This window comes from Natrix helvetica (genome assembly GCF_964273705.1).
Source record: "Natrix helvetica genome assembly, chromosome: 12".
NCBI classification, from domain to species: Eukaryota; Metazoa; Chordata; class Lepidosauria; order Squamata; family Natricidae; genus Natrix; species Natrix helvetica.
The window spans coordinates 13335271-13362046 of record NC_138556.1 but is presented as its reverse complement, the minus strand read 5'-3'; the positions used below and the strand labels follow the sequence as shown (position 1 = coordinate 13362046).

The window sequence follows — 26776 nt, the reverse complement described above, 5'->3', positions numbered from 1 at the left end:
AGAGGCGCAAAGTGCACGCAAACCGAGCCTCTGAAATGCTTTCAACGTGAGCAATCTGGGTTAGATTGCCAGAGGAGGATCTGGGGCTCTGGAGGGCCAACATCTTGCAGGCTGAGGAAGGTGAATGTTGCTGCTGACCCTTTCCCAGCTGCTGAGGGGGGGGGTTTCCGGACCTCCCCCTTGGCTGTTGGGGAGGGGCTCTGGGGACGACGGTGGACCGTGTTCTTCCAGGCACCAACGCCAGCCTCTTGGGGGTTGAGGGAGGCCTACAGTAGCTCCTTTGGCTCTCCTTCTTCCTTGGCTATTTTTGAGCTTTGTTGGTCAGTGTTGGTCCCCATCAGGGGTGAAATTTAGCAGGTTTTGACAGGTTCTGGAGAACCGGTAGCAGAAATTTTGAGTAGTTCGGAGAACCGGCAAATACCACCCCTGGCTGGCCCCAGAGTGGGGTGGGAATGGAGATTTTGCAGTATCCTTCCCCTGCCACACCCACCAAGCCACTCCCACAGAACCGGTAGTAAAAAAAAAGAATTTCACCACTGGTCACTATCATACAAAAAACATGTTGAGACTCTGGAAAGAGTGCAGAGAAGAGCAAAGAAGAGGATTAGGAGGCTAAACTCTAACATACAATGAACGGTTGCAGGAACTGGGCATGGCTAGTCTAGTGAAGAGAAGGACCAGGGGAGACATGAGAGCAGTCTCCCAATATTTGAGGGGCTGCCACAGAGAGGAAGGGGTCAAGCTATCTTGCAAAGCACTTGAAGTCCAGACAAGGAATAACAGATGGAAACTGATCAAGGAGAGATTCAACCTGGAAATAAGGAGAAATTTTCTGACAGTGAGAGCAATCAACCCATGGAACAGAAGTTGCCTTCAGAAGTTGTGGGAGTTTCATCACTTTTCCTTGTCAAAATATTTAATAAAACTGTAATAAAAAAAAGAATGATAGAAAGCATGTCCTATATAGATGGATGCTTTGTGAAACTGTTAGATGTCCACTAGGGGGAATATTATACTGTGAAGTCTCAGTTTCTTTTAAACAAATACCTAGTTCAATAGCAAATATTGTAATCAGCATGTGGAAGTAGTAAAACAACAACAAACCAAAAGTGAGCCATTTTTTATGGGAGGGAGGGAGGGAAAGAAAGAGGGAGAGAGAAAAAAGAGAGTGAGTGAGAGAAAGAGGGATGGGGAGGGAGAGAGAGAGAAAGAGAGGGAGTGAGAGAGAGAAAGAAAGAGTGAGTGAGAAAAAGAGATGGGGGAAGAGAGAAAGAGGGATGGAGAGTGTGTGTGTGTGAGAGAGAGAGACAGAGAGAAAGAGAGATGGGGGAGAGAGAGAGATGGAGAGAGGAAGAGAGAGAGAGAGAGAGAGAGAGAGAGAGAGAGAGAGAGAGGCCTTTAGCAAGTTCAGTTGCTTTTGTGTTTAATTGTTGCAATGATCATGAATATTTTTATTTAATCACGAAACTTGGAATGGAAAGGAATTATGTTCATTTTCCCTTTAATTTTTTATTGAAAGACAAGTTTTTAGATTGCTCCAAGACAAACTGAATGTTAAGGATTAAGCATGTCAAGGCTTGCTAACATAAAAGTTTGTAAGGTATATTTTCTTTGGCTTGATTTTTAATCCTATTTTTTTTTGTGTGTGAATTTGCTGGGTTTTCTTGCATTTCCAGCCATAGTCTCCGACTTTCAAATTCTATGAGCAATTCCTGTTGTGTAGGCTTATCTTTTTCCTACACACTGATTGTGCTGCCCCTGATGGTGTCACGATAGTGTGGTAAGTCATGGCTAATTCAATCAAGTGTTAGAAATATTATGAAATAGAGTTAGTTAAGATCGTATATATCACATTCATTCTTGAACCATGATTTGCAACCGACAATGTTTAGATTGGCTTAACATGCTAGATCAAAATAAATGCACAGTCTTATGGCTTAGTGTGATGGGTTTAAGGTGCCCCATGTTTATAAAATCTCTGCATATAAAATAAATATGCATAAAGATTTCTAATATTGTATGCTACTGTACTTTAGTGGTCCTATTCTGCTGTAGTGATCTGTGAGAATATCTTTTGAGACAGAGAGGAAAAGAAGGAGGAAGAAGAGGAGCAGCGGTCTAGGCAAGGGTTAGATAACAGTCATCTTAGCCCACAGAAACAACTCAGGTGTGAAATACTGTGAGGGTAAGACACCCCTAACACCCCTCCGTGTGTGTCTGTGTGTCTCTGTGTGTGTCTGTATGTGTGTTCCAGCATAACTCTGGAACGCCTGGACCGCTGAAACGAAAATGGATGAATTATATTTATAGTGTCAAATCACAGTACTTTTGACAAAGATAGTGTGCATTAGTGTGATATGTTAGGATACAGCCTGTTGTGCCTTAAGATGGCGTCTACTGTACAGCACAGGGGAGTTGCCATGGTAACAGCTTCACAGTACTCCACAAGGGGGCTCCAACCTAATAAAGAATTAGGAGAAATAAATACCCGGGCAACGCCGGGTTATGATTTAGATTAATTCAGCTTTGGTGGAGGGTTACATGGTTGGTCTGACCTCTACTTACAGCCAAGCATTAATGAATTGTGGTGTGCCAGTCAGCTTTTATCAATGATATTATCTGTATGCACGCCAGCTTTTGTGGCAGGTCTTTCTTTGGTCCTTCTATTTTAAGCCTGAACAGGAATGGCATTCTACTGCATGCCGTGCTTTTTTTTATTTTTATTTTTACAGTAGGTCAAGAATTACGAGACTCTGCATGCCGTAGGTTGCAGCTGGTACAGGAAAGGGGAAAATATTTACCAACAGTCACGTTTCCATTTCACGGGCTCCTGATACCTCCCAGGGGAACGGGATGGGGGAGGCTGTTTTCACCCTCCCCAGGTTCCTATAAAGCTTCTGGAGCCTGGGGAGGGCGAAAAAAGCATGCCAAAAATGGGGGGAGGGGGTTCGCGCCTGTCATGCGTGCATGTACGCTGGGGGGGTTCGCGCATTGCATTATGGGTGTGGCACACTCGCGTACGATCGCCCTGCGCCCTCCCGTCCCGCTTATGGCACGCGAGCCAAAAAAGGTTTGCCATCGCTGCACTACTACTACTACTACTACACACACACACACACACACACACACACACGGTTTGGGAACAAGGAAAAAAATGGAATAGATAGGGTGAAGTTTTATGACCATGAAAAAAAAAACAGATACTAGTTTTACAAGGGTGGAAAAAACATCCTTTATCAGCAATACCGTAATCTTAAGACTGTACCTCCCTTGCTATATTTCAGCTAACCTTTTATGGCCAAGAACGTTGGAATGGAAGAATGTTTACAAATGTTGGAATATATGTCTCATTTCCCATCTTCCTCTACTATTATCCCATCTCATTTCAATATTAGCAATTCAGCTATGAAATGCAACATGAAGACAGGTCTAAGACTAAGATCAATTCATTTATGAAGGGGTAACCGAAGGCCTTTTCTCTCTGTTTTTCCTCTTTGTACATCGCATTTTTGGAAGAAGCCAATAAAGTCTGTCCCATTCATGTAAAACTTTATGACTTGTTATTCTCTGACATCCTCAGACACTTCTCCTTTTTTTCTCTTTTGTTCCTTAATTGGTTTAACTGGAATGTTCCCTCCATGTACAACATGTTCTGGAGACCCCAGAAAGCTAAAAAAAAGTACTTTCTGGTTATTTATTAACATACCATTGAAAGAGAAATTCTAGTGGTTCAACCACTGAGTTCAGAAGAAACACGGCCAAAAGTTAGCCTTCCAATTGCAGAAAGAGATTGTGCTAACTCCAATAACTGTCCCACCTTAGGAAGGCATTCTTTTGCTGTCATGTAATGCTGATGTGGCATGTAGTTGGACTGGATTCCTAATGAGAAGCTTTCTCCTTCTTTTCCTGGGAAGTTCCTGTTGTGGCCTGCCAGCGGCCAGCAGAGCTGGCAGAAGATTCGGACAGTGAGGAGGTTGGGGAGGAACATGGGCCAGGATGGAGTCTGGAGAAGGCTCTGATGAGGGCTCTGTGTCGAGGCCAGAGAGGGGGCCAGAGCCATATGCCAGTTATCAGCTGCCTTCAGAGTCAGACATCAGTGAGGCAGATGAACAGCTGGAGCCTGTTCCCGGTGTGCGCATGTGCAGAGCTGCCAGACGAAGGGAACAGCTAAAGAACGGGTCGACTTGGGAGTAAGACCACAGGTGGACGATGAACTCCCCCTCCCAGAGGAAATAAAAGAGGAGCGAAAGGGGAGTGGAGTTTGCAGGAGACAATTAGTTCACTTAATTGGTTGATGACTCTCCGAGACTCCTTGCCAAGTTCTGCAGATATCGGCCTGGCAGCTCTCCAAGCCAGATAAGGTCTGTGACTGAAAATCCTCCCTTGAAAGACTTTCCTGGATGTGAATGAGCAGAATTCACAGTCACTTAATAAAAGGGGGTTTTGTCCAGAGTTTGCTTCATGCTCTTGGAAAGCCTGGGTCAGAACAGTTACAAGGCTCCCTTGCTGACTCGAGAAGATCCTTCAACACCCAGCAGTGATTCCATTGAGTTTAACAATAGGTAAATCACAATGAATTGTGGAACTTAAGTCACATTGATGGATAAGCCCATATAGTTTTCTGGGTAACAATCATGTGTGACCTATTCAAATAATTATATTATGCCAGTATGGGTGGGAGGAAAATGTACATGTTAGAAATGTGCAATGTCAGGAGTGAAGCCCCTTCCATTGTAGATATGCAGAAACTCTCTTTTTTACAACTCTGTAGTCTCTACTCAGGGTAGAGTTGGGGTGACTGGATGGAGCTGAATATTTACTGGACAGAAGACCTTCCTGATGCCTATGTGCAGTTCACAGCAGATATTATTTTCTTTGCACCCAATCCTGCTACCTAGGATTGAACTCAGTCAAACATTAACCCAGCTCCATCCTGCTTAGCTTCCAGTGAGATAAAATCAGCTGCTAACAGTTTCTCTCTACTAAAACTATCTGAAGTCATCAAAATCTCTTGGGACTTTTTACGGTATTGCATTATAGTGTTGTTCCTCGACATTATTAAAGATAAACTGATCCTAACGCACCTAATACCAATCAACCTTCAAAGCTCTTATCAACCTGTCTTTCTGCACTTATACCAGAAATATTTCTGCACAGCAGAAGTCCCTCCAGAGACAACATTATTCCTGCAACAAATGAGCTGCTGGAAATCATTGTTGACATCTTCCTCGTCTTCTTCCCAGGCTACCTGCATCAAACTTTCTGGAGGATGTTGGCATGAATGAAATCTACACCTCCCCCCCCCACCAAATTTGGCTTCTTCAACTTCCACCGTGCTATGCAGGGGTCACGGCTGCCTTTAAGGAATAGCAGGGTGTAAGATGTCAGTCCTGTATTCGTGGCCCACAGCAGATCTACTCTACGGAAATGAGTATCAGCCATTTGGGAAGCAGGCCATCTTCTGGGTGTGCAGAACGTGGTCTCCTCATCAATCCTCTGCATCTGTAAATAGGATGAAGAAAGACCGTCCCCCTCGACTAGGCTGAAACCTTGGAGAAATGTGGTTTGTGCCAAAAGCAGAGAAGGATCGGTAGTCTCATTCCTGTCGTCTGCCTCCTTAAAAGACCTCTGGTTGGTCTGCAGATGTTTGTCCATTGCATTCGAATAGGACCTTGACCTCTGGGATGTCAAGACTTATGCATGAATTGGATTAGAGTGAGGGAGAGGTGCACAGAGTCAGCCTCACTCTCTCTTCCCAGATTCCATCTTGCTCCAGTAGCAGGACAAGAGTCGAGACAGTTGGAGATGGGCTGGGCGCAGGGATTGACCAGGGCGTCTTCCGTGTCTTGCCGTGCTCTTAGCGTCCCACATAATTTGCAGAGATCGCCTTGATGACCGCCATCCTATTCTAGTAGGTTTCATCCGCTCGATCCCCCGGAATCTGTCCTCACATGCTCAGGATAGACAAGTCCCTATCTCACCGAAGGTCAATGACCCAACAGCTATTCTCAACCTGATTTGGCCAACCTGTCGAAACTGTTGCCCGGGGTGCGGCCGCTGCGCATGCTACAGCTACTAGGAGCCACAGGTGAGAGCTGAACGACAGGTGGGGACCAAAGGTGGGCAAGCTTCCCCAAAGGCTGCCCTAATAGGGCATGACATGCCCCAACACCAGAGGGGCTACCTCTCCCTGAACACCCCATACACCCCTTGATTTGCAGAAACAGGTCAGTGAAGACTCAATCATCTAGAAGCGTTTGAAATGTGGATTTACAGGTGGCTGTTATGTATAAGTTGGGTTGACAAAATCAGGAAAGAGGAAGTGATAAGCCTCCCGGGAAAACCAAGGGAAACCATCAAAATCATTAAAAAAGCGAAAGTTAGAATATTTTGGACATGGGATGTGACACCCAGAAAAATATGGCATCCTTCACTTAATCCTCCAAGGAAAAATTGAAGGCAAATGAGGTCCAGGCAGAAGAAGTACATCATGGCTTCAAAATCTAAAGGACAGGTTTGGACAAAACTCAACAGCCCTTTTTCGTGCGGCTGTTGATAAAAATAGGATCGCCAACATCCGATGACGGATATGGCAGAAGAAGAAGAAGAGAGATCCTTGGATCTACCCATGAAGTTTGAGAAAAACTTTTTTTAGTCCTTTGAGGACCTTTAACTACTCGAATTAGGTAACACCATCAGAGTTTAGTTTGGGTAATGAAACATCTGCAAAAAAACCCCAATTAACCTCAGGGAAGCACCTGGGCTGCCTTCCAGATTAACATAATCTTCTGTTTTTCCAGAATAACAGAAAAGTGAAATGAGGACCTTCTGCCAGTCTTTCCTCCTGCTGACCCATTGCCCACTTTAACCAGAACTTGCTAAATCAAAGCTGGTTCCTCCTTTAAATTTAATCAAGGGAGATGACCAAGCACCTCTTAATTCAATTCCAGCCTTCTGCTGTGCCTGGAATTCAATTATGCCCAGAGGTGCACAAGCTAGCCAAGGTTTTGTCAGCTTTTCCTGGCTTTGTTCCCAGCTTCCCTCACCTGGGCTGCCTTCCAGAATAACAGGAAAGTGAAATGAATGTCAAGCCAAGGTGTCAAACATATACATCACAAAAATTCTGGGCACCTCTGAAGCATTGAGCGCTGAATGTCCAAAACAACAACAACAACAACAAAGAAAGAAAAGAAAAGAAAAAATAGTGTCATCTTCTCTGGAATTCAAAAAAGAGCAAAGGGTTGGCAGAGAAGCATACTGTCCTCAGTGGTCAGAGATGTACTTTCTATATCACTGTTTCCCTGCTAGCACTGATGATGTTACCTAGTTGGGTAATGAAATGTCTGCAAGAAAACAATCAAGCTCTGAGAGCACCAAGGACCCCACAAACCATTTGCTATACACCCCTCAAAAAAGAAAAACCCCAAATAAGAAGAAAATACATTTAAAAAAAACACCATATATACTGTATAAAGAAAACATGACAATTACAACTCTACTTAATGAAGCATTTCCCAAGAACTGGATCATCTGGTTATTGACTCACCCAGAAGCTTCTATCCCTGGCATAGGATGGTGCACCATGTCTGATCTACAGACCCACATCGGATCTATGACAACTTGTCACAGTCAACTTGCTGTGGCCAACTCACCACAGTCAACTTGCTATGGCCAACTCACCACAGTCAACTTGCTATGGCCAACTCACCACAATCAACTTGCTATGGCCAACTCACCACAATCAACTTGCTATGGCCAACTCACCATGGCCAACTTATCACTGTCAATTTGCTATGGCCAACTCACCACAGTCAACTTGCTATGGCCAACTCACCACAGTCAACTTGCTATGGCCAACTCACCATGGCCAACTTATCACAGTCAACTTGCTATGGCCAACTCACCATGGCCAACTTGTCACAGTCAACTTGCTATGGCCAACTCACCACAGTCAACTTGCTATGGCCAACTCACCATGGCCAACTTATCACAGTCAATTTGCTATGGCCAACTCACCGCAGCCTACCCATCATAGCCAATTCCCAACTCACCACGGCCAACTCGTCACAGGACAACTTGTCATAGCCAAGTCACCATGGACCAACTTGCTTTGGGAAAAGGAATGGTGGAATAGAATCATTAAAGAAAGGATGCAAAAGGAGGGACAGAACGAAATGTGAATGACATTAAAAATGTTTATTTTAAATAATCACATAGACTTGTTAAATTGTCCCACAACGAGTTGTCCCAAGGTTGTGGCAAGTTGGCTGTGGCAAGTTGCCCCATCCGCCTAGCAGAATGTTGTCCCTCAGCTGGGCTAGGGTCCGGTTTGTTTTGGGTCTGGCTAGGATATAATTCAACCGATGGGTTAGACGTCTCCGCGCATCCTGCTGAGAGTCGGGAACGCGAGGGAGCGCGCAGGACCCTTCCCCATTCATTCCAGCTATAAAAAGCAACCAAGAAGGCGGAATGCAGCCCCGGGCTAAGTTGGGGCTTTGCTCGCCTTGCCCCCCCCCTCTTTCACCCTCCCGACCGGGCCAGCCAATGGGCGCCGCGCAAGGGGCGTGCGCAAAGCTGCGCTCAAAAGCGCCCACCCCACAAATCTTCTTTGGCTTTTGCCGTAGGTGCGAGCCGTATCGGTTGCGCGCGCGCGCACGGTTGTTCCGGACGGGATCCGAACCAGCCCAGGGGAAAAAAAAAAAAAGCGCGAGGATGTTGCGCGTCCGGTGCCTGCGCGGAGGCAGTCGAGGGGCCGAAGCCGTGCATTACATTGGGTCGAGGGTAAGCGCCCCCTGCAGCCGGCTGGGAAAGACCCCCCCCCCGGCTCCGTTCACACAACCCGATGAGCCCAGTGCCCGAAGGGAAACGGTCGCTTTGGTGAATTGGCGCAGCTCCTTGAACTCGCAAGAAGCCGTGCCCTAAGCAAAGTTGAAGCTGACCCCGGCTGAGCATGTGGTGTGAATTCAAACTGTGGCTGCGACCCTGATTCAGCGGGTTGGGTGCCAACAAGCCAGGTTTGGGATAGTCTGAGCAAGAGGGAGAGACGCATCCAGGATCGGAGTCAAGAGCGCTTGTTATTCAGGGGACGGGTGGCAGCGATGCTAGATAGCGATCCGAGCAATGCCAGCCATTGCTCTGGGTGGTGGTGGTGTGTGCGCCGGGGAGACATCTTCCATGCGCAAAGTTAGGTGAGCGCAGGGAACTGCGTTGATGCAGTGGCGGATCAAGGCTTACTGGTGCCCTAAGCACTGACAAATCTTCATGGCCACCTCCTTTGTACATACTCTACAAATCTTCATTGTTTTTTTCTTTCTTTCTCAACTTTGTGGTGCCCCCTTGGGCCTGGTGCCCTAAGCATGTGCTTAGTCTGCTGAATGGTTAATACACCACTGCTTGGTGTGATTTTGAGGAGGTGCGGCTGGAGATCCCACTTCCCAGGGATTCCCCTGAAGTGAAGCTGGGATTTTAAAAACCCAAATAAAAACAAAGGAGAAACGAGATGGAAAGATAGTCAGGAAGAGACTAGATTCTGCAGAAGTGGATAGATTGACACTGAAAATTAAACAGAAAGAAGATGTAGAATATGATCAAACACGGAATCTATTTTACCAAGCGTTGGAAAAAAAGGGGGTGGAGATGAAGAAGGTAAATTTGTATTGTTAAGCAAATTAAATACCCAGACCACACAATGTTTATTAAATATTTAATAGAAAATCAATTTAAAAAAAGAAAAGAAAAACCTCACAGCAAACTTTCAAAGCTTGCTTTAGGGGGTTTCTTGGCATTGAAGGTCAATTTTGGTCCAACCAATTCGCAAAAGTTTGGAACTTTGGAAGGAAAAGTTCAGATAGGGATTTTTATTTTTGTTTGTAAAAATGTGGCGCATGTTGGCGATCAAATCTAAATGTCCTTGAAATGCCTGTCTTCCCCTTTCTCTCCAAAGAGCTTCAACTCCGATCTGTCCTTGTTCCCTTTTGGCTAATTTTGGTTAAATCCTTCATTCCATTCATACAAGGGGAAAAGTGGTGAAAATTCACTCTAACTTAGCCCCCTCTTGAACTAGTAAACTGTTCACTTGCATCGAATCTGATCTATTCCATAGGCCTAAAGTCTGTAATAAAAGTTTTGATTTTGACTTGTTCCTTGGGAAAAAAGATTCCGCTTACCTTCCCCCGCTCCCAATCCCTGAAACTTGAAGTCCAGAGTCTAAATTTACATATGTCATTTAGCTGCCTATCTCTGTTGTCTTGGGCAAATTTGGGGACAGTGAATGTTTTTGTGCCAAAGTTTAAACTCAGGATGGAGGTGTCAACAGACTCATTCTTTATATGCTCTGCGAAACAGAGAGGCAGTTTGGTGTAGTAGTGGTTAAGGTAGCAGGCTAAGAACCGGGAGACTGTGAATTCTAGTTCCATTTTGATCACGAAGCCAACTGGGTGACTTTTGACTATTCCCCTGGGAAGGAGGCAATGACAAATCATTTCTGAAATCTTGCCAAGAAAGCCTATCCAGGCAGTGGCCAAGAGTCAACCATGATTCAAACACAAGTTTGTTGTGGTATGTTTTTTGTTGTTGTAAGTTGTGGACTTATGCTCATGCAGACAAGGAGATGCTGGGCATTTGAAAAAGTCCTCTGCTCGAAATGGCTTTCAAATACCATTTGAAGCCTTATATTAAGCCCTAGTAAGACCACACCTAGAATACTGAATCCAGTTTTGGTCAGCACGCTGTAAAAAAAAATGTTGAAACTCTACAAAGAGTGCAGAGAAGAGCAACAAAGATGATTAGTGGGCTGGAGGCTAAAACATATGAAGAATGGTTGCAGGAACTGTGTATGTTTAGTTGAGCGAAGAGAAGGACCAGGGGAGACATGATAGCAGTCTTCCAATATCTCAGGGGTTGCCACAAAGAAGAGGGAGTCAAGCTATTTTCCAAAGCACCCGAAGGACAGACAAGGAATAATGGGTGGAAACTGAACAAGGAGAGATTCAACCTAGAACTAAGGAGGAACTTTCTGACCGTGAGACCAATCAACCCATGGAACAGAAGTTGTCTTCAGAAGTTGCGGGAACTTCATCACTGGAGGCTTTCAAAAAGAGATTGGACTGCCATTTGTCAGAAATGGTGTAAGGTCTCCTGCTTGGGCGGAGTTGGGCTGGACTAGATGACCTACAAGATCCCTTCCAACTCTGATAATCTTTTAAACAAATGTGGTATTTCAGACCTGGAGAGGGCAAACCTCGTCCATCGTCAACTGTTTTTTCTGCAAGCGCAGCAGTGTGAGGAAAAAAATGGACAAGGAAACATCTGTAGAGTTTTTTAAGGGAAAGAAAAATGAAGTTCATTGCCCAGGCAGGAAGATTGCAGTGGAAAGACAGGAAAAACGGCATCCCTTAGTCTCTCATTTCCTTTCTTGTCTTGGCATGGGATTCTTCGTTCCTGGAGAGGAAGCAGCTTCCAGAGTTTCCGAGCTGGATAAAACGTGCTGAACTGTGGTAGACGGTTATTAGCTAATGTGCTAACTGCCAGCTGAGATTCCTCACCTCCCTTGTACTCCCAAAACTGTGCCTTTGCAGGAAGAGACCCGCGATAGTCTAGCGGAGCGCCGAAAATCCGAAGTCTGGAAGCATGTGAAAAAAAATCACAGATTTTTATTAAAAGGCCCAAGATTTCCTCAAATGCAACTCCGATGTAGAATTCAGTGGGGATGCGTGGAGGAAGGCTGGGAAGAGAGACAGGTTGGGTTCTGTAAATGACACTTTACTGTCATTGTACATCATGTATACGAAATTGGTTAAAGCACTTCATCACTATAGAACAGTGATGGCAAACCTTTCCGGCACCGAATGCCCAAACTGGAATGTGCATGTATGTGCCAGCTCCAGAAACCCAAATACCAGCTGGCTGGTGTGCGCATGCCTTTTTTTTGGCCGTTTTTGGCTGTTTTTCGGGCCAATTTCAGGCTGCTTTTGGCCTGGGAAAGAGCCTAAAATGCCCCAAAACCAGCCTGAAAACAACCCCCCAAACGTCCTAATAATGACCCCAAAACCAGTCCATTTTTGGTCATAGTTTGGGCTGTTTTCAAGTCTTTTTTTTCAGGCTGTTTTCCAGCTAGTTTACGGGCATTTTTCCAGCTCTCCAGTGCCCGTGAAGACTAGCTGGATGGCACACCAGAATCCAAAAGAGCAGCTGGCGATGGCATGCATGCCCACAGAGAGGGCTCTGCATGTCACCTCTGGAACATGTGCCGTAGTTCACCATCACAGCTATAGACCTCAGTGCAATGGGTCTATAACAGTGATGGTGAACCTATGGAACGCGTGCCACCTGTGGCACGCGGAGCCATTTCTCAGGGCACGCGAGGTGAGTTCACCCTTTTTAAAAGCCATTTTTCGCCCTCCCCAGGCTCCAGAGGCTTTATAGGAGTCTGGAGTCTGGAGAGGGTGAAAAGAGCCTCCCCCGCCCCTGAGGCCCTCTGGAGGCTTCATGAGCTTCCCTGAAGCCTCCGGAGTGCAAAAAACCGGCCCTACGGGCAAACCGGAAGTTTGGGAATGGACTTCCGGTTTGCTCAGAGGGTTGTTTTGACCGCTCCTTCGGAACGCTTAAAACGACCCTCTGAGCAAACCGGAAGTGACTTCCGGTTTGCTCGGAGTTTGTTTTGAGCACTCCGAAGGCGTCAGGGAAGCCTCCTGATGGTCCCTGAAGCCTCCAGAGGGTGTCCAGGGGGGAGGTGAGGGAGGCTGTTTTCGCCCACCCCAGGCTCCTATAAAGGCTCTGGAACCTCGGGAGGGCGAAAAAAGCATGTAAAATGGGTGGAACGCCTGTAGTGCGCGCATGCGCACTGGGGGGTGTCACACATTGCATTATGGGTGCGGCACGCCCGCACATGACCCCCCCTGCGCTCCCCCCACTTATGGCACGCGAGCCAAAAAAGGTTCGCCATCGCTGGTCTATAATCATTCAGGCTGTGTATGGCTGATTTCAGATTTGTGAGGGACATGGAAATTGCACACCACTGCAACCATAAAGCCAGAAAATTCCTGGCTGCATCTGTAAGGAACTTTCTGTCCAGGGTCGTTGGCAGGAGACCACATTCTATTTTCACTTCTTTCCTCCTAACATAGGTGTCAGGATGGAGGGTTGGGGAGCAACTGAAAAGGTATCCCGAGTCCACCCACAGTTGCTTTTTGTAAGGTGGGCGGCCACATAAAATGTGAGACATAAATATCACAGCATCACCCTAGAAAATGGGATTAAGGTACTTTCATCCCTGCGTTGCTAGTGCAAAGGGTTATTGTGACATTATTATGATCCATACCATTTTCCCCCCATGAGTGTGGATTGCACCAAACCTGTTGAGATGGTTTCTATCCTTGCACTGATGTTTCAATCCTGCTCGGTAGATCTAGCTGACCTTTTCCTTCAAGTCAGACCTAAGCTCCCTGAGATGGACAAACTCTAAAAAAAAACGAGCTTGAGATCTTTTGAATCTTCCCTTTCCATGCTCCAGCATGCCTTCTCTGGGGAGGTGGGGCAGGGGGAGCAGCTCTTCCCCCCGTCTCCAACCTTCTGCTGACCCAGCACGCATGCCTATCCTCCCATTTTGGGCTGGGAATGCTGATCATTTACACTCTGCAAGAAGATAGGGCATACTCCTAGGCAACTTGTCAGTCTAGTTTTCCCCCAACAGCTGGTCGACAACAAGTGGAGCCTCTTCCGCTAAGGGGTTTGGCTTGAGTAGAAGAACTTAGCGAAAAGTTGAACCTTCTCTTCTTGCAACACCGGAATGTTTGAAGGGGGGGGGGGCGGAGAAGCCAGCGATTAATCCCAACATGGACGGATGCTGGGTTGATGCAGAAACTTAGGCTGGCTGATTCAACACCATGCTTTCGGTTGCGACCTCGTTCCCAGACTGTGCTAAGCTATGGTTTGTTTAAGCAAAGTTGCATCGCTACACTGTTAAAAGGATGGGTATATGTGGCATAAACTGATCCACAAAGCATCATTCACAATTCCAGTGGGTGCAAAATGCAGCGGCATGCACGGTTTTGTGCAGACTCCGGTGTGCATATGTATATCCTCTCCTGCAGGAGCTGCATTGGTTGCCGATTTGCTTCCAGCTGCAATTCAAAGTGCTGGTTGTCACCTTTAAAGCCCTTCATGGCTTGGGACCAGATTATTTGAGGGACCGTCTCTTGCCGGTCACAACTACCCAACCCATCACAATGGGGAGGCAGGGAATGTTGCAGGTCCCATCCCCGAGGGAGATACACCTGGTTGGACCTAGAAGAAGGGCCTTCTCTTTGGTGGCTCCCTCTCTCTGGAACATCATTTCCCCCCAGAGATTAGAATGGCCCAGATTTCTCAGATTTCTCAACAACGACTCTGCTGGGTGCAGAATTCTGGGCGCTGAAATCAATTCTTAAAGTTAGTGAAGTTGATAAAAGTGGGGGAGGGGTGCAATTCAAGATGGCCTTCTGGATCCTGAACACCTTATTGTTTCCCTAGAACCCAAAATCTTATAATAGGCACCATCAAGTCACACTGCTAAGGGAAACGGTGACTCAGTGGCTAAGATGCTGAGCTTGTTGATAGAAAGGTCGGCAGTTCGGGGGTTCAAATCCCTAGTGCCACGTAATGGAGTGAGCTCCCGGGACTTGTCCCAGCTTCTGCCAACCTAGCCGTTCGAAAGCACGTAAAAAATGCAAGTAGAAAAATAGGGACCACCTTGGTGGGAAGGTAACAGCGTTCTGTGCGCCTTTGGCATTGAGTCATGCCAGCCACATGACCATGGAGAGGTCTTCAGACAGCGCTGGCTCTTTGGCTTTGAAATGGAGATGAGCACTGCCCCCTAGAGTCATGAACGATTAGCACATATGCGCAAGGGGAACCTTTACCTTTTATTCATACTGTTATAATTTCCCCTTTCTGATTGTTGTGTTTGCTTTTAAATTCAAGTTTGGAAGAGTTGTCACAGGATGGGTGCAGCGAACTTTCCAGAGCACCCAGGCTGCAGCGGCCTCCAATTCCCCCTGCCCTTCTGCTGCTGCTGAGCCCTCCAAAGTCCCTGATCCTAGTCCAGAAAACTGTCCTGTCTGCTCCTACAATGAATGGGACCCACTGGAAGAAGTCATTGTGGGGAGAGCCGAAAACGCCCGTGTTCCTCCTTTCACAGTGGAGGTCAAGGTGAGTCTTTACTCTCTGAAGTTCAAGGAAATTTGAATGTGATGAGGCTGCTTTTTATATCTCCAAACACTGAGGCAGAACAGCCTTATAGCATGTTGGCTTTTCTTCTTCTTCTTCTTCTTCTTCTTCTTCTTCTTCTTCTTCTTCTTCTTCTTCTTCTTCTTCTTCTTCTTCTTCTTCTTCTTCTTCTTCTTCTTCTTCTTCTTGTCCTTGTCCTTCCTCTCCTCCTCTCCTCGTCCTCCTCCTCTTCTTCTTCTTTCCTCCTTCTTCTCCTTCTCATCCTTGTCCTTCCTCCTCCTCCTCCTCTTCTTCTTCTTCCGATCCTCCTCCTCCTCTTCTTCTTCCTCTTCCTCTTCTTCTTCTTCTCCTCCTCCTCTCCTCCTCCCCCTCCTCTCCACAAATCAAAGGGACATGGTGGTCGATCAGAAAAGTTGGCAATTAGGCGGTTCGAATCCCCAGCGCCGCGTAACGGAGTGAGCTCCCATTACTTGTCCCAGCTTCTGCCAACCTAGCAGTTCGAAAGCATGTTAAAAATGCAAGTAGAAAAATATGGACCACCTTTGGTGGGAAGGTAACAGCGTTCCCTCCACCTTCGGCGTTTAGGAGATGTTTTTGGACAGCACTGGCTCTTCAGCTTTGAGACGGAGATAAGCACCGCCCCCTAGAGTCAGGAACCTTTACCTTTTTATGAGTTTCCAGACTGGGAATCATATTCTTTTTTCTTTTTTGGCAGCGAAAGCAATTATTCTGCTTTAAAAAACAACCCAGGGATGATTGCTTGAGCTTTCATGGATCCAAGTCCCAAGAGGGCATGGATGGTGGAAGCTGAAGTCATCTCATTTGCAAGCCTGGCCAGCCTGCTAAATGTGGCGATGGTCCCAGATGACCTTTAGAAGAGCCGAAAACAAATGAATGAAAACACAACTTGAAAGTTGCTGAGCTGGCTGTTTTGGGGCCCAGTCTGCGTGACACCAACTTATCTCGCAAGCTTTAAGAACTATTACTTGTCGCTGGAAAATCTCTCCTGGCCCTTGAACCAGACACGTGATGGAAACGGCCACTGTGGTAATTCCAGCTGCACAAACCTCACAGCCTGAGGGTCAACAACAATTGGGGCATGGAGTTGAGACTTGTGGGTGTGTGTGTGTCTTCTGGAGCAGGAACGGCTGGTTCTCTAGTCTTTATCACCCTTTCTAAGGAAAGTCTTCTAAGGAAAAGTCTCCTGGCTCCATGGCTGTGTATCTTCTGGGACCTCCTTGTAGCCTGACCATGCGTGATCCCTCTATCACCCCACCTGGTAGAAGGATCCTCTGCTTTCCTCTGTCTGGGTGAAATAGAACAGAATTAGTTGTGACTAATCCTGGTGGAATTAATCCAGAGGTGGAAGAAGCACCTCTGCCCTGTCTCAGTGGAGATGGAGGGATTCCCCTTGTTGTGATTGTGGTGCAGATATGCTAACTATTAAACATATTGTGCAAGACTGCCTACAAGGTGCGTTCTCTGCCCCCCCCCCTCAGAACAGTGATGGCTAACCTTTTCCAGACCTGGTGCCCAAAGTGAGTACGCCCCCAACCCTCCTCCCCCAATGCAACTTGTTAACACACTTTGAAAAGAGGGGGGGGGGGGAAGTAACCATATACTTATAAGGCTTAAACTGTCCTATAAGTATTGCTATTAATGTTTGTTGAATCCAGTCGTGATTTACTCAGCAAACTATAACGAAGTGCGATAATGAATTGCCCCTTCTTAGGGCAGTCGTTGATTCCTCTCTGTGGGGAGAAGAAATCATGTTTTCTTCCTCTGTCGGAAAAACCATCTGCGCAATTGCTTATAAATTGTTTGTTTTAGACCGACTTCCCTTCCCCCCCCCCCTCTTTTTTGTCATTTACCCAGGCTAATACCTATGATAAGTACTGGGAATTTTATCAGAAGTACGGAGGCCAGAGTTTTCCTGAGGATTACATCAAGAAAGCAATTGCTGAGATTGAAGAAATGTGCAACATTTTGAAGATGGAGGGAGTGATTGTGAAGAGGCCAGAAGTTCTCAACTGGTCAACTCGATATAAAACACCTGATTTTGAATCTACGGGTATTTTTTACTGAATAGTTGAATACTCAACAAAATTTAGTGCTTTGCATGTCTAGTTGATGTCTAGTTTAAGGAAAAGAAGGACTAGGGGAGACATGATAGCAGTCTTCCAATATCTCAGGGGCTGCCACAAAGAAGAGGGAGTCAAGCAATTCTCCAAAGCACCTGAGGGCAGGACAAGAAGCAATGGGTGGGAACTAATCAAGGAGAGAAGCAACTTAGAACACAGGATAAATATCCTGACTGTTAGAACAATTAATCAGCGGAACAACTTGCATCCAGAAGTTGTGAATGCTCCAACACTGGACGTTTTTAAGAAGATGTTGGATATCCATTTGTCTGAAGTGGTGTAGGGTTCCCTGCCTGAGCAAAGGGTTGGACTAGAAGACCTTCAAGGTCCCTTCCAACTCTCTTATTCTATTCTGTTCTGTTCTGTTCTATTCTATATCTCTGCATTTTCTTGATTATCGAGGCACCTTATTTATTATTTTAAATATTGGGTAGCAAAGCCACCCATTATATCCCAGACACAGTTTTTTGAACTGCTGGTAGTCCTCCACTTATGACCACAAGTGAGCCCCAAATCTCTGTTGCTAAGCGAGACTTCTTTTTTGTCTCATTTTATTATCTTTCTTGCCAGAGTTGTTAAGTGGACCACTGCAGTTATTAAGTTAGTAACATGCTTGTTTAGTGAATCTGGCTTCCCCTATTGACTTGGCTTGTCAGAAGGTCGCAAAAGGCAATCATGTGACCCCAGAAAGACACTGCAACTGTCATAAGTACATGCCAGTTGCCAAGCCTCTGAGTTTTGATCATGGGATTTTGCAATGATCGGAAGTGTGAAAAGTGGTCATAAATCACTTTTTTTCAGTGCTGTTGTAATTGCAGAGGATCAATGCATGAACTATAGTAAGCCAAAGATTACCTGTATTCAAAAAGTTATTATTTAGAAAAATGAAAACAGCAAGGGAAATATAACAGGTAAGGAAAATTACAGGGACACGGTGACTCAGTGGCTAAGACGCTGAGCTTGTCGATCAGAAAGGTCAGCAGTTCGGCGGTTCGAATCCCTAGCACCGCATAATGGAGTGAGCTCCCATTACTTGCCCCAGCTTCTGCCAACCTAGCAGTTTGAAAGCATGTAAAAATGCAAGTGGAAAAATAAGAACCACCTTTGGTGGGAAGGTAACAGCGTTCCGTGCGCCTTCGGCATTTAGTCATGCCAGCCACATGACCACGGAGACGTCTTTGGACAGCACTGGCTCTTCGGCTTTGAAATGGAGATGAGCATCGCCCCCTAGAGTCGGGAACGATTAGCACATATGTGCAAAGGGAACCTTTACCTTAAGGAAAATTATTAGCAGAGAGGAATGTTTAGGAGAATAACACAGGCAAGAGAAAGGGAAGGCCAAGTAAAACACATTAAATTTGAAAACCAGTGAAAACTATTTTACAATGTGTTTTACAATTATGGAGTGGATAAAAACAGGATGGAAATATTTACGTAGGATAATAAGTGTGTCTGGAAACATGTGTCTGATTTCTCATCCTGTTCTTTGTTCTTAGCCAGGTTTATCTGCTAAATTAATGGTATCACCAAAAGATTAATTTCATGCACATATCTGTGTGAGTGAATATATTAATTTTGCACTTACTTTTCTAAAACACACACACTATACGTGAGTTGCTGACCATCGTGTTTTCTTTTATAACTGGGGGGGAAAAAAACCCGTTGGGATTTCGATTCTCCTTGCAATATTTTTCATTTCATTTGCACCATCAAAATCGCAAGCATGCTGGAAACTTTGCGTTTGTATATCAGCGGCGTGCATTGCACACAAGCAGCCAAGCACAGAGAGGGAATAACAGGCTGTGTGTTTGCCGATTTCCCTGCCAGGCATGTACGCGGCTATGCCGAGAGACATTTTACTCGTAATTGGGAACGAAATCATCGAAGCACCGATGGCGTGGCGTGCCCGTTTCTTCGAATATAGAGCCTATCGCCCAGTCATTAAAGAGTATTTTCACCAGGGAGCCAAATGGACAACAGCACCGAAGCCCACGATGTCTAATGAGCTTTATGACCAGGTAGCTGTCAAATGCCAGTCACATTTTCTGATTCTCCAAAAGGATCAATAGAGGAAGATATTTCGGGCTCAGGCTTGAGCTCGGGGGCCCTAAGCTTGATTGTTTTCTTGCAGACGTTTCATTACCCAACTAGGTAACATCATCAATGCCAGACGGGAGTAGGGTGTGTGGAGTGGAGGAGAAGGAAAAGTGAGAGGAGGAGGAGGAGGACTGTGGGATCTTTGATGCTTCCTGAATTTGGTTGTTTTGCAGACATTTCATTACCTAGGTAATATCAGTGCTAGGAGAGAGTGGGGTTTGTGGAGTGGAGGTGGAGGAAAAGGGGGAGGAGGAAGAGGAGAAGGAGGAAGAGGAGGACGAGGTCAATGCCTATCGGGTCTTTGATGCTTTCTCAACTTGATTGTTTTCTTGCAGACGTCTCATTACCCAACTAGGTAACATAATTAGTACTAGAAGGGAGTGGGGTGTGGGGAGTGGAGGAGAAGAATGAGGGAGGAGGAGAAGGAAGAGGGGAAGGAGAAGGACAACGACGATGACTCGGTGTGTGTGTGTGTGTCTTTGGCGCTTTCTGAACTTGCTTATTTTCTTTCCTACGTTTCATTACCCAACTAGGTAACATTATCAGTGCTGGGAGGGAATGGGGGTTTGTTTATATACAAGTGCCTTTTTCTCTCCCGGCCACTGCAGTTTCTCCAAGGCTGTACGCAGGGATTATGTGCTATGTCTGTCTTAAAAATTAGGACTATCCCATCCGCACGGTGGAGGACAGGCACAGGTTGGCTGCCCAGGGGAAATTCGTCACCACCGAATTTGAACCGTGTTTTGATGCTGCAGACTTCATAAGAGCTGGGAGAGATATCTTTGTGCAAAGGAGTCAGGTAAGTCAACTAAGACCCCGCCCCAAGTTTCCTTAAAGGGAAGGAAAACTTCCCTTAAAATATCTATACAGTACAGAGTAAGTCTTATAAGTATACAGTCTTCACGAATTTCACGAACACAAATTTATTATTTTTCATATATATTTTTTAAAAATCCCACCTTTATTACTTTATAAGTAACTCAAGATAGTGGGATGCAGTGGCTCGGGGGCTAAGACACTGAGCTTGTTGATCAGGAAGGTTGGCAGGTTGGTGGTTCGAATCTCTAGCGCTGCGTAACGAGGTGAGCTCCCGTGACTTGTCCCGGCTTCTGCCAACCTAGCCGTTCGAAAGCATGTTAAAAATGCAAGTACAAAAATAGGGACCACCTTTGGTGGGAAGGTAACAGCATTCCGTGCGCCTTTGGCATTTAGTCATGCCGGCCACATGACCACGGAGATGTCTTCGGACAGCGCTGGCTCTTCGGCTTTGAAATGGAGATGAGCACCACCCCCTAGAGTCGGGAATGACTAGCACATATGTGTGAGGGAAACCTTGACCTGGTTTCAAAGCCGGCACCTTAACCATTATACAAAATCCCTTTTCATCTTTTCCTGCTGTTACATTAAATTTGCTTTAAAGGTTGCATTTGGAACCTTTGGTGGAAACTCCTTCTCCAGTGGTAGCTCTAAGTGAATTTTTCTTATCTTGGTTAGTCGCTGTTAGCCAGAAAAAAGGGAACAGAATACATAGCAATAGCACTTAGACTTATATACTGCTTCACAGGGCTTTCCAGCCCTCTCTAAGCGGTTTACAGAGTCAGCCTATTGCCCCCCAACAATCTGGGTCCTCATTTTACACACCTCGGAAGGTTGGAAGGCTGAGCCAACCTTGAGCCTGGTGAGATTCGAACTGCTGGCAGTGGGCAGAGGGAAGGAAGGAAAGGGAAGGAAGGAAGGACAAACAACAGCAATAGCGCGTAGACTTATATACCGCTTCACAGTGCTTTACAGCCCTCTCTAAGAGGTTTACAGAGTCAGCCTCTTGCCCCCCAACAATTTAGGTCCTCATTTTACCCACCTCGGAAGGATGGAAGGCTGAGTCAACCTTGAGCCTGGTGGGATTTGAACTGCCAAATTGCGGGCAGCTGGCAGTCAGCAGAAGTAGCCTGCAGTACTGCACTCTAACCACTGCGCCACCACGGCTCACATACCCGGGAATACCACTGTAACAGGACTGAACTTTCAAAATTTGGGGAAGTCCAAATATCCACTTTGATTTGGATCACAGAGGGATTAATTGATTAAGTTTATATTCAGCTATAAACCAGACACACTTTTGCTTTCCTTTCTCCATCGTCGCAGGTTACAAATTTCATGGGCATTGAGTGGATGAGGAGACATCTTGCTCCGGACTACAGAGTCCATACTATTTCTTTCAAAGACCCCAACCCGATGCACATCGATGCTACTTTTAATATCATTGGTCCTGGGCTCGTGCTTTCTAATCCAGATCGTCCCTGTAATGAGGTAAAGGGGAGGGGGGCTTCACAGAGGAATGGGGCATTTCAGATAGTCCTTGACTTACAACTTTTCTAACCATTCTAAGGAACAGCGGCACTGAAAAAGAAATTGTCTTCCTAGGAGACACAAACTTTTTTGTACAGTGAATTTGGGTATGGGAACAAGCCTTTGAGTTTGATGAGCTCATTTTGATGAGCTAAGAAAGATAGACGAGCTGTTCCACTTGCTGATGGTTCACATCTGAGGAATAAGTTGGTGCGTGTTGTGTCTTGCGATGGACAATCTTCGTCGTGTTCCTACAACACACCAAACGATAGGAATGCAACTTGCAAACCACATCATCTATGGCAGTGTTTCTCAACCTTGGCAACATGAAGATATCCGGACTTCAACTCCCAGAATTCCCCAGCCAGCGAATGCCAGCGAATTCTGGGAGTCGAAGTCCAGACATCTTCAAGTTGACAAGGTTGAGAAACACTGATCTATGGCATTAAAAAAAAAAATCTTCCTGGCGTAATAGGTGAAATTATTCCATTGCATGAAATCATAACATAGCTGTGTGTGTGTCCTAACAATCTGGAGGCTGTGAATAGAACTAGAAAAATGGCAACAACTGTGGGAAAGGAATTATAATCTGACAATGGCGACAGCATATAAAGAGAACTTATATAAAATGTTTTATAGATGTCACATGACACCTGAAAGATTAGCAAAAATGTTTAAGGATAAATCAGCTAAATGTTGGAAATGTCATCAATTGCCAGGAACGTACTATCATATGTGGTGGACGTGTAGGGATGCAAAAAGCTATTGGGTTAAAATACAAGCATGGTTAGAGAAAACGATACATAAACCCATAGAGTTTAAGCCACAGATGTTTTTATTGGGTATTCTACCAGAGGAATACAGTAAAGAAGATTCATATTTGATTGTACAAATCATAACAGCAGCCACAATTGTATTTGCACAGAGTTTTGTTCAGCACATATATTCTCAGTTTACAAGAGTCAGCCTCTTGCCCCCACAATCTGGGTCCTCATTTTACCCACCTTGGAAGGAGGGAAGGCTGAGTTAACCTTGAGCCTGGTGAGATTCGATCTGCCAAACTGCAGGCAGCCAGTGATCAGTGGAAGTAGCTTGTAGTACTCTGCGCTCTAACCACCACGCCATTGTGGCTGGAAGCTAAACTTGGACTGTGAATGAAAAAGAAATGTAAAAACATTTAAAAACACAGTCAGTTCTTCCCAGGTAAACCAGACAGGAAACAGGAATAGATGAACTAATTCTTACTTTATAGTAAGGCTACATTAACAAATTCTTGCCAATCCAAAAGTACAACTGCCCAGTGCCAGTCTTAACTGTTTGATCCTTAAGGAAGGCGGATTCTTCTTAAGTTTCTCCCTTTGATCATTAAGCCACTGGGGGCTCCTGCCTCTCTTATCTGTCTCCTAGGCAACACCTCTTCCCCTCCTTCCCCAAGGTCACCCATACATTCCATTACATCTATAGGCACACAGGAAATCAGACTTTGCAAGAGAGAGAGAGAGAGAGAGAGAGAGAGAGAGAGAGAGAGAGAGAGAGAGAGAGAGAGAGAGAGAGAGAGAGAGAGAGAGAGAGAGAGAGAGAGAGAGAGAGAGAGAGAGAGAGAGAGAGAGAGAGAGAGAGAGAGAGAGAGAGAAGATCTTAGCGCCAAACAAGATGTAAAGGTTGAAACTAGCATCGGAAGAGAAGCTTCTTCTGTTATGATCCTGTTCTTGGTTGCTGGGCAGATTAAACTGCTGATTCATCCATCATTTTTATATCATGGCGGAGAAACTAACAGACTTACTAGAAGTGCACAGCTGGAGAACATACGTAGGAAGCAATATGATTCCCAGTGTGAAACTGTCTGTTTTTCTCCGCTGACTCTCTTAGATCGACCTCTTCAAGAAGGCAGGATGGACCATCCTTCATCCACCACTTCCTCTCATCCCTGACAGTAGGTTTGGCTTCGTTTGTTCCCACATGACTTGGGAAGCCAACATTCTATTGGGGGGGGGGGTTGCATGGTGAGACATCCATGAGTGCCTAATGTTTTCATCTCTAGATCATCCACTGTGGATGTCTTCAAAGTGGCTTTCCATGAACGTCCTGATGCTGGGTGAGAAACGCGTGATGGTAGATGCCAATGAAATCCCGATCCAGAAGCTCTTTGAAAGCCTAGGTAAGAGCAATTTAGCTAAACGGGCCAACATTTCATGGGAGAATCACGTTCAGAATTTGTGTCTGTAGAACACACATTTTCCTAAGGATAATTTAATTAGTCTCAGAGAGTCACGAACTAATTAAGCGAACTAATTGTCTCCTGCAAACTCCACTCCCCTTCCGCTCCTCTTTTATTTGGGAGGGGCTCCTCTTTTATCTGGGAGGGACCATTCATCGTCCACCTGTGGCCTTACTCCCAAGTCGACCCCTGTTCTTTAGCTGTTCCCTTCGTCTGGCAGCTCTGCACATGCGCACACTGGGAACAGGCTCCAGCTGTTCTTCTGCCTCACTGATATCTGACTCTGAAGGCAGCTGATAACTGCCAGACAGCCTTGGCCCCCCTCTCTGTCTCCGACCCAGAGCCCTCATCAGAGCCTTCCCCAGACTCCAGGACTGGCCCATGTTCCTCCCCAACCTCCTCTCTGTCCGAATCTGCTGGCTGCTGGCGGGCCAGAACAGGAGGTGGGGAAATTACCTTCAAGAAATTGTCTTCTCTCTCTTTTTTTTTGCCTGCAGGCATTTCAACCGTCAAAGTGAACATCCGTCACGCCAATTCTTTGGGAGGAGGGTTCCACTGCTGGACCTGTGACATACGTCGCCGTGGCACTTTGAAGTCTTATTTTGATTAGGAGGAGGTCTGTCTGAAGCACAGGCCACCATCCAAGGAGAATGCATGAGTCATAAGATAAAGAGGCTAGCTTCCCCTGGCTCCTTAAAATAATCATAATCATAATCATAATAAAGCCAATGTAGATGCATGAGTTGCTGTGCTTTGAATCAGGTTCCTCCTCCTCCTAACTTGTGCCCCACCCCCATCTCCAGGGCAGGACAATGCACCCTTAGGGTCTATTCACACATTATGAACAGGGAAGAGGGCCATAGGTAACTAGGGCCCCTTGATAAATGGTTGGCATTTGAGAGATGGCTTCCGTCATTTGGGCAGGTATTTTTTGATTTACACATCCGAGTGGATACTGTGACTATTTATAGAGAAGCGAGCTTCATGTTTTTGAGCTAGTTTACTACAAGCTGGTAGGGCTGCAGCTTTATTCACGAAATTGACCTGTTTGCATAGTCTGATGACATGCCTACACAGATAACATGCCATCTGTGAAGATGGGGGGAAAAAAACCCCATTCTGGTCACACACAATGTTGAGTAGTCTTGTTTCATCACAACTTTAGACATTTAGACTTTGATAGCTCAAGCAAGAAGAAGCATGGGACATTAAGAGTTGTGGTTGGGCTCTACTAAGCCCCATAGGCTCAACATTTCAGGACCAAGGAGAGCAACTTTATGCAGGTGGTCCTTGCCTTATGAAAACAATTGGGATTGCAACTTCCAGTGCTAAACAATACAGTCATTTAGTGAGTCATACCTGATTTTACAACCTTTTTTTTGTTAAGTGACTTTGTATGGTCATTAAGCCAATCTGGTTTCCACCCATTGACTTTGTTTGTTGGAAGCCTCTTGCAAATCCCATCGAAAGCAATATAAAGGTCCTACAGTCTTTGGATATGCAAGGCCCTTCCTGAAATAATGTGTGGTGAACTGGCCCTTAGACCTGTTCTTCTTTCTCAGCAGCGAAGGGGCTCTTCCAGCTGGCATTTTGGACGACATCTGGACTCTCCCTGTTTTTTTAGTCTTCACTCCCAAGAATATACGAATTTTTGTGATAATCTATTAGATTCCTGAGTTTCATGGTTGACACTACAAATCTACCTCTGCTTAAACCTATTACAGGAAGGCAGCTAGAAAAAAATAGACTTCAGTTGAATGTGAATCTTTCCGTTCCCATTTAATAGTCTTTAAGATCTGAAAACCACACAATGTGAAATTTAAGGCAAGAGAGAACAAACAGAGATGGGCCCAGATTTCTATTACTTTTGTATTTTACACTATTTAGATTAAGCTTTTTTTTTACAAAATGCATTCTTACTTGCAGATGTTACTTAAATTACATCAGGCTTGTGAACTGGTGACCTTTATAAATCTTGCTCGACCCCATGATTGTATTAGACTACAGTCCCCACTACTCCCAGCCAAAGTTAGAACAATTTATCAATGGAACTAAGTTGTGGGTGCACTGGAAATTTTTAAGAAGAGATTGGGCAACCATTTGTCTGAAATGGTACAGGTTCCAGATGAGCAGGGGGTTGGACTAGAGGACCTCCAAGGTTCCTTCCAACTCTTATTCTGTTAATGTCCAGTTGCTGCGCCTTGATGAGAAGTTATATAGGTCACATTTGGGCTTGTTGGCAGTGGGGTGAAAATTACTCATGTTCTGGATATCAGATGCATAGAGATTTTTTTTCCTCCACCAAGAATGGGTGGCTATTAGATGGATCAGAAGAGAGATTTGCATTGCTGGACAAGGAAGATATTTGTCCTAGAAATGTATGATTTGTCTGTTCCCCAACTTAAATAATATATAATCACATTTAAATGCTTCAGAAGAATTATATGCACTGCTATATATTAAGTCTCTAAGTGCTTCTTTTTAATTTCCTTCTTCCCAAATCTTTGATTAGACACCTCTAATCCAAAAATGCTTTTTTCCCCTTCAATGTACCTTCAGTTTTTGAGTATTTTGTACACTTTTCGTTTTTGCCTCACTTTGTTTCAGTCTTTCCTTGATGGGTGCCACTCTAACGCAGGTTGTTTGGCAGAATCTGTTTACAAAAATCAAATGTACTTAATAATCCTTAGCAGAAAGCATATGATTAACCCAATGCTACCTAAAAGGGTTTTCTCTATGTATTTATGCCAATAAAACATATTTGCACTCA

General features: G+C 45.3%; 1 protein-coding gene across 2 annotated transcripts in view; it reads left to right on the top strand.

The window, feature by feature from the left end:
- The window catches only part of GATM (glycine amidinotransferase), a 27148-nt gene extending 372 nt beyond the window's left edge, over positions 1-26776 (top strand). Inside the window, exons 1-9 of one of the 2 annotated variants that reach the window (XM_081965115.1) lie at positions 8640-8781; positions 14959-15186; positions 17080-17275; positions 19173-19363; positions 20104-20241; positions 21585-21749; positions 23658-23721; positions 23830-23946; positions 24504-26776. In XM_081965115.1, the coding sequence (XP_081821241.1) occupies positions 8713-8781; positions 14959-15186; positions 17080-17275; positions 19173-19363; positions 20104-20241; positions 21585-21749; positions 23658-23721; positions 23830-23946; positions 24504-24616 (1281 nt within the window). In that variant the 5' untranslated portion in view covers positions 8640-8712 and the 3' untranslated portion in view covers positions 24617-26776. Of the gene's footprint in view, positions 1-8639; positions 8782-14958; positions 15187-17079; positions 17276-19172; positions 19364-20103; positions 20242-21584; positions 21750-23657; positions 23722-23829; positions 23947-24503 lie in introns of those variants that run through there. The other variant, XM_081965116.1, reaches the window with a different exon arrangement.